At 35.9% G+C, this 13,985-nt stretch overlaps 1 protein-coding gene across 1 annotated transcript; it reads right to left on the bottom strand.

Annotated features, from left to right (window-relative positions):
• Nucleotides 1-1,468: 1,468 nt before the first annotated feature.
• LOC105200477 (acetylcholine receptor subunit alpha-L1) lies at nucleotides 1,469-6,583 on the bottom strand. The gene is made up of 8 exons (XM_011168049.3): nucleotides 6,313-6,583; nucleotides 5,126-5,354; nucleotides 4,926-4,970; nucleotides 4,715-4,824; nucleotides 4,337-4,517; nucleotides 3,374-4,067; nucleotides 2,909-3,117; nucleotides 1,469-2,577 (listed from the first exon to the last, which is right to left on the bottom strand). The coding sequence occupies exons 2-8, from the start codon at nucleotides 5,303-5,305 to the stop codon at nucleotides 2,368-2,370; spliced, it is 1,629 nt and encodes a 542-aa protein (XP_011166351.1). The 5' UTR covers nucleotides 5,306-5,354; nucleotides 6,313-6,583; the 3' UTR covers nucleotides 1,469-2,367.
• Nucleotides 6,584-13,985: the final 7,402 nt, after the last annotated feature.

Below are 13,985 nucleotides of genomic sequence, written 5' to 3'. Positions count from 1 at the left end.
AACCATTTTATAATTTGTGAATTTCTATATATAACTGTATTTTTTTATATCTATTTTTCTGTTATCTTCATATCAATCATTGTTAATAACTTTCATACTTAGTTAAATGTTTAGCAATTAATGACCAATAACAGGAGTTGTATATAATTACAGGTAAATTAATTAATCATACGATTCAAAACATATTTAATCAATTATTTTTTGAAATTTAAAATTTATTCACCAAATAATATTTATTTTTATTTCAGTTTCAAAGAAATAATCTTATAATTTTAAATAGATTATGTATCAAATAATAACTTTGTGAAACCATTTTATACGATGCAATTTTCACAGCATGTCTTTTCTTATATTTTCAGGATGTATTTTGATTTTATTGAATTACCTTATATTAAATAGTAGCTTACGTACGTTTTATTATTCGTTGCGATGCATTTGTTAAAAATTATGTCTTCTATAGTGCCAGAATACGAGAGCAGTAAATAGCACGGTATACATAATATAGTAAGAGTAAGTAATTATAATTATTATTCTTGTTTATTCAGCGAGTCCTTTAAGAAGAACCTTGTTACTTGAATATGTAGTACTGGAAAATACCAGAGAATTCACAAGAAATGTTTGACAGTGAAAAATTAAAGTTTTTGTAGAAATGTAAGATAGAATAGTAATAACGAAGCATTTTTTTCGTTCCTCTTCCTCGATCTATGTAATCAAGTTTTTCTTTTTAAACCCTGTTTTTCTTTTTAAATTCAATTAATATCCTTATTAAATCTGGTCTTGTGTAGATCGGAACAACTCAGGGAGCTGTACTGTCCTAAATGAACCCGTTTTCTAGTATCTTCGTGTATAATTATGATCATCCTCAATTAATAATTTCTTGTTTTTATTCACTTGTTAACGAATTCTTTTATAATGTTTCTATAAAACTCCTTATTTTTAGGGTTCTTCTATTGCTATTCTAACATTTTTTTCCAGTGCAATTCTAATATAAATTAGAAATCGAATGTTTTTACAAGTCAGTGCGATTCTTTAATTACATAATTAAATAAATAATTAGTAAAAAATTAAGTAATTAAATCTGAGAGCATTTGATTTTTAAAAATTTGTATTGGGTTTTTAATAAATAATTAAAACAATAATTGAGTCACGATTTTTATCAATTTTCTATTTTTGATGAAATAATTTTTATTAATTTACAGATTTTGATTTTCGGTATGTTCTTTAGTTTTAATTAACGTGTAGCATATTTCTACATTTGTTTTCGACTGAAATCTTTCACTGTTCTAATTCTTTTATTTAACTCATAAACAAGTATATAATTTTAAATTTAGGCATTAATAATAAGATATTATACTAGTCTGCGTAAAAATGTGTTTTTTCTTATCTATTTTACGTTTATTTCGCACATATTGATGCAAGTATTGTATCATATAACTTTTGTATAATGTAGGAAATAAAAAAACATTCAGTTACAAATGCGTTTATATTTATCAGATTAAGATGTATATATCACGTGTTTATATTTAATTAAAGAAAGACTTAATTAAGGTTTAATTTTTAAAACTTTTATTTTAGCTTTCAATGTGCACATCAGTATATCGAACAAATTTGAGTGTATATATACATATACACACACACACACACACACACACACACACACACACACACATATATGTCTCGTAATAAAAAAAGTCCTGTTTATAATTTATCGAAAAACTACGCTACATATATGAATCGATTGCTCTTTAGGAAGATATTAATTGGAGCATGAAAATTATCTTATACATAGTTAGATTTTGGTGTGCGGATAAGATATCACCGTTATACAATATCGTCTGTGTAACTAACGTTACCAAAAATTTTACAAATAATATCTATCGTGAAGTCTTCTGCTGTAACATTGCGAACATCAATAGACGTTATTATCAAAGAACGAGTCGCGCACTATTTGCGCGTATAATAGTAGATACAAAAACAATTTCTTTCGGGAATATAATCGTGTTGTAATCATCGCTCACGAGGCAAGCTAGCGAATTGTCAGTTTCGGAATTAATCACGTTTATATCATTAGGCCAGTTCCTAGAACCGAATATATACTAGCATTAACTATATTCCATATATACGTCTTAAAATTGAAGATCGTAATTTATCTAGATATAATTTGAATATTCGAGTACGAATCGTTATATATATATATATAATGAACGATTGCGAACTACGTTTCGCATTTGGAGATGTTTCTTCGGTTCCACGGCCATGACCTATCACAACTTTGCTATACTCGGAAAGACAGTTCGCTGCTTCCCTTTCATGTTGATAATACATTAGAAACACATCGCGCGTGTCCTAACGAATACGATACATCTACTATACGATAGTCTTCAATAACTCCTGACCGGGTGGGAGAAATTGCTGTTGAGCAACATTGGAATATTCCGTATCGATCGGTTTCGTGTCATCGTAGAGTGCCGGTGCTTCGCATAGAATAGCGAAGGTTCCGGCTATTGAAGCTATTGAGAATATCCACAGAAAGAGGCGATCGATAACCATTGCGACGAAACCCCAATCTTGATCTTCCTGCGATGACATAACGGAGAACACAATAATTAATAATGCCGGGTAGAATGTAATATATCTAAACGAGAAATAACACGGAGATGTGTAACTATTGAAGAGAGTAATAATTTTAAACAAATTTTTTCTCTGTACCATAAAATTTTTAGTTTCTTTCATACACGCCGGTTTTATCGATTTTTTCATAATATTTTTTGAATCTTTGAAAATAATTATTAAATGCATTTCTTTTTTAAAATATTAAATGTTTTCTTTTGTATGCTTGCATTATATAATTATTATTTGTTATTTTTCCTTTTTATTTGTGTTTTACCCAATTTTTAAAAGTGCTTACTGCATTGAATTCATCCTGGCGTTGTATGTGGTGCTGAATGAACATAACATTGTGCAAAGCCTTTTCCAGTTCAAAGGGATATTTTTTCTTTGGCGTTACATCGCTTAATGACTCGTCAAGACCAGACATAACTGTTGGAAGCCCGTTGTATCCTAAACTGCCTACTAGGAATCGGTTATGGGCAGTTGTCCTGTGTAAACCGTTGCAGCCTGAAATGCCGATAACTATATATAATGATTTTTTTTTGTAATTTTATAATGTGAAAAATATATATGTATCAAACACGTTGTTATATGCATTGATATTTTTCTTATAATATTGCGTGAACAATATTAATTTTAATTATTAGACTAAAGATGTAAAATGCATGTGTGAATAATAAAATTAAAATTAAGATAGTAAAATTAAAATTAATGCATATAAATAATAATTAAAGATCCGTTACTCTATTTAAAGAAATCATACCGTCGATTCGATGATGACGTGCAGAATCCGGTGAAGATATTACCGATGATGATTGCGCCGCAGCTGAGATAGCAGCATTGAACTTGCTCTTCTTTCCCGATCTTCCTCTTCCATGTATCTTGTGCGCGGCGAGATCACTGAGAAGATCATCGGGCACCCTCATCAGAAGTAGCTTCGGCAATCTTCTGATGAAGATCTTTCTCACCCAAGGTGCCATCTTATGGGTGCTCGGTTTGCGATAGTGCACGTTCAGAATAATGATCGTTACCACGACTGAAAACGCAACTAGTATCATCGTGAAGAGTAGATATTTGCCGAGCAACGGTAGTGCTAGCGACGTGGATGGTATAATCTCAGATATCAATAAGAAGAACATAGTCTGCGATAGCAAGATATTGATGCAGAGCGCGATCTTCTCTCCGGAATCGGCCGGCAAATAGAAGGCCAAAATCGACAGGTAAGAGATGCTGACGCACGGCACTATAAGATTCACCGTGTAGAACAGTGTTTTTCGACGTAAAGTTATGTTGAAGAAAATGTCGGGATAGGGCTCGAGACAACATGGGTAGTATTTTTTATGTCGTTCTGCCGGAACGCCCAATATATCCCATTCTACACTTGGATAATATTCTCGCAAGTCGATACCTACTTCGACCTTGTCGCCCACATTTTGATTAATGTGCTTTAAGTCGATCTGAAGAAAATATTTTTAAATGAGTGACGCACTACAGATCTTTTAATTAATATGCTTTGTCTTTCAAAACAGTACGTATTATACTAGTAGTAGTTGTAATTATTGCGTACATGTATACCGTTTGTATAATTTCATGTTTCTATTCGTGCAAACTTGTAAGCATATATGATTACAAAATTCTTGTACAGTTTTAAGCTTTTATCTGATCTGATTAATAATTTTACAATTACTTTGTATTTGTTCTATTAAAATAATAGATTTTTACTTACTTGGAAACCATCGTACGTCCACGAGCCGAATTTCATAAAACAGGTTTGCTGATCGAAGGGAAAGTATCTAACGTCTATTTCACAGGAGGATTTGAAAATTGCTGGAGGAGTCCAAAGCACCTTGCCAGTATAATGCAAAATGGCCTTAGTCATTGTCGTCACACCATATTCTCCGTCCGCGCTGAAAATGAGACTCATTATTTCGATTCGATATTGTTTGTAAAAATTTTTAAATATGGATATAATTCACAATATTTGGATGAATCAATAAAACTAGAAATACAATTTGCAGTACATCATGCACAGCGTGCTTATATTTTCTGATCGCGATAATCGTAAAAGAGATAAAGCGATACTACAGCACACAGCATCACGTACTTGTTATAAAGTACAATGTCGGGCAGCCATATATGCTCGCTGGGCACGTAGAGTTCAGTGACACCACCGTATTCGAAGGGATCCCACTGGAATTTATGATCTTGCCATTCCTGAAATTATTAATTCAGTTTCGGTCATGTTGATCTATTCACTTGTAGTCTTGACAGCAAGTAAAAATTGTTGAAATTTTTTCATGTAATTTAACACTTACATGCTCTAACCAGACGTTCGTTGTTAAGATTTGATCCTTTAAATTCTGCAAATGACGAATAGTTTCGTTAGAGGGAGCTCTGTATCAGCTGGAGGTATCATATGGATGTAATTTACATATGTATTACATATTAATTTATTAATACAATTTTTGATAATAACAAAATTATATGTTTGTTGCAAAAAATATATATTACGTACGAGGTCTATCAGCTGCGAGAGACGGAGCCCTAATTTCACGACAACAGTGTCAGTATTGTTGGATACAGGTCGAATCAATCGATTATAATTTGAGAGCAGATCATCGTAAAGTCTCTTAGCGTCTGGATTGCTGTAGCAAATTCCCACCGAAAGGATCAGGATGATTAGAGAGAACATCATTTTGCTTTGTGATCAAACGTGCGATTAGATTAGGCTCATCAAAAGCATCCTGCACAAAAATATTAATAAACCGACATGTGGTTACCTGATTTTTTGTTCACAGATTTATGAAATTAAAAGTGATCAGATTTAATACTTGAAACATTAATTATTATATTTATTATAATACTGCACAAATTTTCTTCTATTTAGGTTTTTTTACTGCATATTTTTACAACTATATTCTATAAACTGACATAAAATGATTTGTTATCCAGAAAGCAAAATACTAAAAATTTTTATATAATAGTTGGGATTATTCTACATTTATGATGTTTTATTTTATTTAACTGTCATTCACATATTTTTCTCAATTATCTTGACTGAAGCTACTTTTAATTTAATTTAATTAGTAGTTACAACGCTATGTCGATAGCTTAACTGAGCTTTGCGAGTTGTTAGTTGTAGAATTATGAACCTGTTGCATTAAGTACAGCCGTCTGTCGGTATTAATTTTTACGAGAAGTACTTTGGTGTATCAAATCTTTATTGAGAAATTAATATGCAAAGTGAAAACTGCGAGCTTATTGATAACGGATTTAAACTCGTAATAATTTGAACTATTCGAGTAGCACAATTCTTCTGTTAGAATTGTACTGATAACATAAATTAATATAACTCACGGATATTAATTGTAAAAATTTGACTATATAAATACGTTCGCAAACATATAAGCTCAGAAAGTACATTATTTCATAAAATGAAGTCTCAACAAATATTCAGCACAATACCGTTATTTTTTGCAATATTTGAGCATAAATTCAAATGATGTGCAATTGTTGTCGCTCTTACACTATAATTATTCACAGGAAAGGTTTATTCAGAAACGGAAATTACGTTCCGAAAACTACTCATGGCGTCTATATTTTTACAACGTTTATCGATTTCGTTCACCAAACAGCTACATATATATCGAATATTGAAGCCGTGCATGTATATCGAACATAATCTAAACGGTCGTGACATACTTGCGCTTCGGCCTGCACGGATTCCCGGATTCCTCGTTACTCGTTCTCTAAATACGGCGCTTTTATCCCGCGTCCCTCTTGTGTATCATAATCTGTCGTAAATCTGAGCGTTCGATCTCCGGCGCGCGTTTATCAGTCGGCGATACCCCGGGCGGACTCCGGTCCGGCTCTCATTACTCGCGCGGATCGTTTCGCTCGCGAAACGCCGGAAGAACGTCGAGCAGAAATGACATTGTGTACAGCCGCTGGACCACTGGGATGCTGGTACGTGCATCTGAAATTCGCAGGATCAATACACCATTGCGCATGTACCAGCGTGGTCTGCTCTGCTTCTGCGCGCTACGAGTGCACCCTTGTCGCGCAAACTCGTCGATTTCTACTGCGTCGCCTCGCAGTGGAAAAAGACGGACACGTCGACCGGGCCTCGGCACTTTCCTGGGCGTACTACGCCCTTTCCCGGCGAATCTCGTAGCTCTCTTATATTTACATTATTTTCTGTTTTATGTCTACTATTTAACAAGAGAGCACTATAGCTTTATAGCATTATTACTACATGAACATTTAATTCACGAGAAAATAAGAGAATTATATTAGCCATTTTGATAATTAAATTTTTATGAGAGAAAAGTTTATTTCTTCGGTAATTCTACACAGTAAATTTGATTACTCTATTGCTGTCAACTTTCTTTTCTTTACAAATATATGTATAGTAAGTATTTATAATACTCTTTATATGAATCCATGTAATTTCACTGATTTACGGTGCTATACTTGTAACTGTGAATTTACTGTGATTATTCACTGTCTTTCAGTGAATAATTGAGTGAATAACTGATACCACTTTAGAGAGCATATTATACCATATATATAAAAGTTCAATGATAAACCGGTTTATTTTCTCGAGCATTGCAGCTATCGCAAATCCACTCTAGAGTGTCAGAGTCACTGGTAGCTAGTTTCTCTTTCTGCATGGTTGTGTGTGCATATATATATATGTGTGTGTGTGTGTGTGTGTGTGTGTGTGTGTGTGTGTGTGTGTGTGTGTGTGTGTGTGTGTGTGTGTGCGTGCGTGTGCTGTGTGCGTGCGCGCGTGCGTGTGTGTGGCGTGTGCGTGCGTGCGTGCGTGCGTGCGTGCGTGCGTGCGTGCGTGTGTGCGTGTGTGTACATCACATACATTTATATTTCACTTTGCGATCTTTCTTATTTGAGCGCATTAACATTGCTTTAAATTCAAAAACATCAAGTGTGACTATTTTTACTTTTTGGTTATATAATTTTTTTAAATTTATTTTGCTTATAAAATAGGTACTTTTAGGTGGGAATTTCTCGAATAAATGGAAAAAAGGATAAAACGATGATTTCTTCGTTATGCACAATCCACAATTTGCCACTTGATTGTATCTTACAGTTGATAAATTATTACAATTCATTAATTACGATCATATTTTAATATTTAATGCACATACTTGTACATTCTTGATTCGTACAATTTGTGTTCTTCATAAAAAAATTAGTATTATTTTCAACTATTATAGTTGTTTTTATATTACAATGATTTCACGAATTATGAAGAAAATTTGAATTTAAGCCATAATTCTGAGCTAAAATGTGAGAAACATCGTTATTATATTTGCATTGAATATTGTAATATTCAAAGATGTTTCTTGTAATAAGTTTTAAATTTTTGTAAAAATGTAATGTTATATTAATAGAAAAAATGCATTGTTTAAAATATAAATGCGATATACCTTCAATTTACCGCTTTATGCATATTAAAAGATATTATTTTCAGGTTACTGAGTAATTCAATGTTTCAGACAGCCAACATTGGAATTATTTTTGTTTTTATAATTTCAAATGTCCACCTTAAGATATAAAAGTATTATTTCTTAAGTCAGTTTTGTTTCAAAGTTATAATTTTTATATGAAAACATGCCTTTCTCTAATCTTAATTGGTTAATTAGTTACGACATTTGTATACACATTTTACAAAATTAACGTCTATACAGATTTTTTCTAGAAAGTTAAAATATATGTAAAAATCACTTAATAATTTTTAAATGCTTGTAAAAGATAAAAATTAAAGACGACACGAATGACCCATGGGATGCTATAAGGGAGCAGAAAACAAAGGTGTGCATTAAGTGTTAATAACTGATTACAAACAACGAATAAATAAAGGATGCCACCGCATGGCTTATGTTTCGTACGAACTTTACGTAATGAAATCATTGTGTCGAGTGCTCCCGCGCAGCCAGACATTTAGCATTCTTCTTTATGGCGAGGAACGAGAGACATTGTACATTATAGCACTTTATTCTTACGCGTAGGCCATTCTCCTACGCTTATACCTCCTGCACATCCGCTTCTCGCGCTACTCTGTTTCCCGAGCTCCATGATAAACGTGACTGTTTTTCCGCATTTCCCTCCTCTCTCACCTCTCGCTCTCTCGGCGAGCTACCAGCGAGAAAACTGCAACCGCCGCCGCCGTTCTCAAGAGTACAACGCCTTAAAGTGGGATAGGGTCCCGTGTTTTGTGTACGTGTCTCAGACATCCACGAACGGATATATACGGATGCGGATCGTATCAAATGTTCTCGCGGGATACAGCACACTCGTGCGTGTAACTCGAGGAATTCGCGTTCAGCATCTTATTTGATGCGTCTCAGTCCCTTTCGCTTCTCACAATTTCAAGTTCCCGTTTGACGTTACTTTGCGCTCGTGATATGTCTTCTAATCATATGTAACTCGATTTTCTAATTTAAAAAGTTGATCGACCATATCTCACTCGACCAAGCAACTATTGTACTCGAAGCGCGCATTGCCCTGGAGAGCGTCCAAAATTGCGCCATTTACTCCGTTCACTCCTTAATTGCGGCAAAGTTAGTCGAGCGTGTTTGAAGTTTCCGACGACACGACAGCGATCGGTTTTGTTCTTCCGCGCGTGTAACGGAAGACAGTTACCCGATGTTCGGCAACTACTCCCGGTAAAGCGAATCTACGAGGAGACCCGTAGGACCTCGCCCTTTTCCCCCTTGTACTATGCCGCGAATTATTAATCAGACTACCCGTTGCGTAGAATCTGGCGTCAGGCAGAAGCGATCTTCCTTAATCACGGAGAAAGTTGTACCGGCAGTGTTTGAAATTTCCGACATCCGAGCAGCGTGACACGAAGATAGGGTAGACTGTGAGAAAACGCGAAAGGGAGACAGAGGGCCAGAGAGATATGATTGCGATACGGGAAAGCGGAGAGAGGGAGAAAGAGAGTTGCGGCGCACAATCTGGACATAATCGCAGGCTGGCAGAGACGGTTACGTTGGGAACGTGGTTGGTCTTCGGGATGTGGCGGTAATTAATGTGGTCTCACGCATCAGACGATCTTCCCGTCTCTCTTACCCGTCTGCCTTACGCGATTCGCTTTCGTCTGTTTCAACCCTTCCTCCGTGCCACCGCGCACGGAGAGAAAACTTTCAGGGCTGCGAGATAAGCCGAAACCCCATTATAGTTCGCTGTTAGATTCTCCCCGTTGTGGCCCCGAACAGTCAGTAGCGCGAGATCTCGGCTCTATCTCCGTTCCAACGACTGTTCGTATCCGCCGTTTGCCGGCCTGCTCTTCGGGGGTCCACCTTTAACCCCAAGATAATGGGGCTGAAGCGGTGTTGGAGTTTAAATGACTGTTTGCGCGCTTTCTGTAAATTATGGCGACCCCTTTCGGGACACCCGTTGCTGTGTATGTACGAGCGGTGTTCAGAAGGTGCGACGTCGTCACGTATCACGCTTGGTTGATTATTGTGCAGCATGCGTTAAAATAGCGTCTTCATGCTCTTCTTCTCTACGATGTGCAATGTGTGTCACGCGCCGATATTTTTATTCATTTCTTTTTTCACTCGATTAGCTCTCTTTCTGTTCGATGTTGAATTTGCGACCAACGGGGAGTATAATTATCTGTCCCTTGTGCCGATATCTAGTTCTTAACGAGGAAAATAACGTATTGTTGATTTTATGTGATCGTACGATGTCGTCGTTAATATTTTCTCTATAGCACGAGACTCTCATTTAAGCGCAATGAGAGACTTTCAGATTTCAAGCGTAACAAATTCGATTCTAGTCGAGGTATACTTTACGCGCGATCGAGTTTAAGAAATACATTTTCGCCCAAAGTATTTCTCCGAGAAACGCGTATGAAATTGTCGTAAGATCAGAATGAAGTACACGAGAAGAAACATAAACGTCTTTAGGTTTTTATTGCGAGCAGTCGCATAGTTTCGCAATAGTGGTATCGACTATTTAGCTGTCGCTACCGTGCCATCAAAAGCAAGCCAACAGCAATAGCTATTTCCCAAGACGCTCGTGCGGCAATGAGTTACACCTCCTCAACTTTATTATGTATACTTCGCTTATGATGGCGACACATCGTACAGATATTACGAATATAACATCGTACTATCCGGAATTGAAACTACAGAATTCGCTTCGTGCCGTTCAATGCTGAATGAGGCCAACTACCGGCGCGGTTAAAACAGCTACTTCTGCTTAATGTCAGCACCTTTACGAAGTTAGCATTCCGCTTTCAGAATTGCGATATAACCGATAGTGTATTATTCTTTGAACAAGAGCATCTGGCTCTTTCATAAAGAGTTCTAAAGTTCTTGATCCATTTCAAACAGTTTTGACGATTAAATGCAGAAAAGAAATAATACGATAGCTTTCTCAAAAATGGTTAAAGATCTTTCTATTTCAATCAGAATAGATCATAATATCGTTTGATGGACTCTTGGGATGAGATGTAGGATTACCAAGAAAAATACGAGATTGCTAAAGAAAAAAAGATTATTGCAGTATTATGTAATTTTACTGAACTCGGGAGTGTTTGCGTCCCGAGTTATATTTTCTCCGCTTTTTAATTATATCGTCCCTTCTCTGTTGGCACTTTTGTATTTTTTCTTTGAAGTATATTTTTTAAAAATCCATTATAAGGCCGCGTACATGCTGCTCTGCTCTTATCGCATTATGTATGTACCTAAGAAGCGGAAAAATGCAAACTTCTTTTTTTTTTAGGAAAGAAGCTTGCAGAGGTTCAGAATGATGGATGATTCGTAGTAAAATTTACTTTCAAAATTCATTAGATAGATATGGAGATGAGCTCAATTAGATTAAAACTTGTATGTAATATATAGGATGGATTTTTTTTTTCAAATAAAATTTATTTTTATAAATTAGTTTTTAATAGTTTATAGTAAATATTAATAGCAATTTTAAAAATTCTTTAAAATGATATGTAAACAAGTGATTACTAATAATAAATTTATTATATGTATACAAATTATTTTTTCAGATAAAAATTTCAATTATTGATTAAATATTTTTAAAAATTGAATTGTCTAATAAAAAATTTAAATAAAAGTAAACATTTATTTCTATTTTATGATTGAAAAATAAAAGATTTCAGATTTTCATATTTTAAGAGAAAAATATCTTAAGAATTATTATGTGATTTTAATTTTGAAGTATACTGTAGATAAATTTTTATTCAAGTGTTACACTGAAAAAAATCTGTAATAATTATTAATATATCATAACTTTAAACTCGATTTCTTTGTTAAAAATATATAAATTTTTTTTTAGTGCGGTTTAAGTTTTTTATAATTTTTGTTATTAAAATTTTGATAGCTTAAAATAACATTTAATTAAATTTTATTTACATTAATTTGTGCGTTAAGAAAAATATAAATAGCATTTTAAGATTAAATTGAGAAAAAAATTAATCTTTCCATTTCTCGCTCATTAAATATTATTTTCTTTCTTATTAAAATAAATTATGAAATAAATCATAAAATAAATTCTATTTTTTACGAGATATCAAAATTTTATATGGAATAATAACGACAAATTAATTCAAATAAATCTTACTCTCTTTATTAATAAAGTCAATCAGTAAAACTTTATTTTTTGAATGAACGTTAAATGCGCGATAAAAAAATTTTATACAAAAGAATTGATACGGTATAAGAAGTGGGAATTATAATAATATTATTTTCTATTTTCAGATAGCGCTAATCGCACATTGTTATTAAACAACTTGACTCGCGTTGTGTTGACATCACAATGAAGTTGGCGCGCGTCACTCTCGTCTCTCTCGTCGCTGTGTGGACGTGTCGTCGTGGATAGGAGACGGATCTACTCGCCGCAACGCGTTTAATCGGTGAGTGCGAACGTTGTGGGCCTCATATTCAATTGCGTCTTTGTGCTCGATCATCGCGTGGCGCAGATTTGATGCTCGTATGTCGGTGAATTCCTAAAACGCGCCTTTCTCGAGATACATGCGACAATCAACCGAGATCCGTCGTGCGAACAATTGGACAAAGCGAGAAACGCTCGTATTTTTGGTTATTTCGTAAACCGTAAGCGTTTAACCTTCATTTTATCACGTTCGCCCATACGTTTGTCCGTCCGCGTTATAATCCGCGATGCTATTTGTTATAAGATAGCGAGCGAATGCTATTTGTTATACCAAGTGCGGAAACGACTACATTTCTTGCGGATCGCGGTAATTAATTAACTTGAGCAATTATGAGCTGTTCAATAGTGAATCAATAACTACATATTATTTCAAAACAGTTTTTTGGACGATCTAATTGTTCAAAAGAATTGAAACGGTACAAGGAGTGGGAATTATAAAGTATCATTTTCTATTTTCAGGCAGCCAGTCGCATTATTAGACGCTAACTTGACTCGCGCGGAGTTGGCATCGCAGTGAAGTTGGCGCGCGTCACTCTCGACTCTCTCGACTCTCTCGACTCTCGTCGCCGTGTGTACGTGACGTGGAGTCGTGGATAGGAGCCGGGCGGGCCGCCTACTCGCCGCGACGCGTTTAATCGGTGAGTGCGAACGTTATGGGCCTCATATTCAATTGCGTCTTTGTGCTCGATCATCGCGTAGCGCAGATTCGATGCTCGTATGTCGGTGAATTCCTAAAACGCGCCTTTCTCAAGATGCATGCGACATTCGACCGAGATTTGTCGCACGAGCAATCGGGCAAAGCGAGAGACGCTCGTGTTTTCGGGTATTCCGTAAACCGTAAGCGTTTAACCTTCATTTTATCGCGTTCGCCCATACGTTTGTTCGTTCGCGTTATAATCCGCGATGCTATTCGTTGTAAGACAGCGAGTGAATGCTATTTGTTAGGCCAAGTGCGAAAAGTGCGCAAAAGTGCTGTTTGGAGCAACAGGTGTAGCATCGCGTCGCAGCGCGGCGGCATTGCTCCCGGGCGTGTGAAGTTGACCGCGTAATTCACGCGAGTTCCCTTTCGCGAATACATCCGTCGCGGTACGTCACGAGTGTCACGGGCGGATCCACGGTCTCGTGAGAGCGTACGCTTCTCGCCACGTATCAATTTTCCGCCTGAACGTGATAAAGTTCGCGTCGCGTATGTACCTATGATGTGATCGACGCCGGTGCGTATAAAGAGTCGTTCGCGCGAATCGTAATTAATCGCGTTCTCGCGAGTGTCGCGTCGGGTCGGCGCGGCGCCATGGAGAAGGAGCAGCCACGGCGGGGTCGGCGGGATCGGCGAATCGAGGGAGGAGGAGAGGACCCAGAGACGGCGGAGCGATTAAATAACGCAGCCATGGGGTAAGCCAATTTATTTATCCGTTATTTACTTTTGGATTTAA

The sequence above is a fragment of the Solenopsis invicta genome, chromosome 6 (genome assembly GCF_016802725.1).
Source record: "Solenopsis invicta isolate M01_SB chromosome 6, UNIL_Sinv_3.0, whole genome shotgun sequence".
In the NCBI taxonomy this organism is placed as follows: Eukaryota; Metazoa; Arthropoda; class Insecta; order Hymenoptera; family Formicidae; genus Solenopsis; species Solenopsis invicta.
Note: the sequence above shows the minus strand (reverse complement) of the source record. Positions and strands in the feature narration are given on the sequence as shown.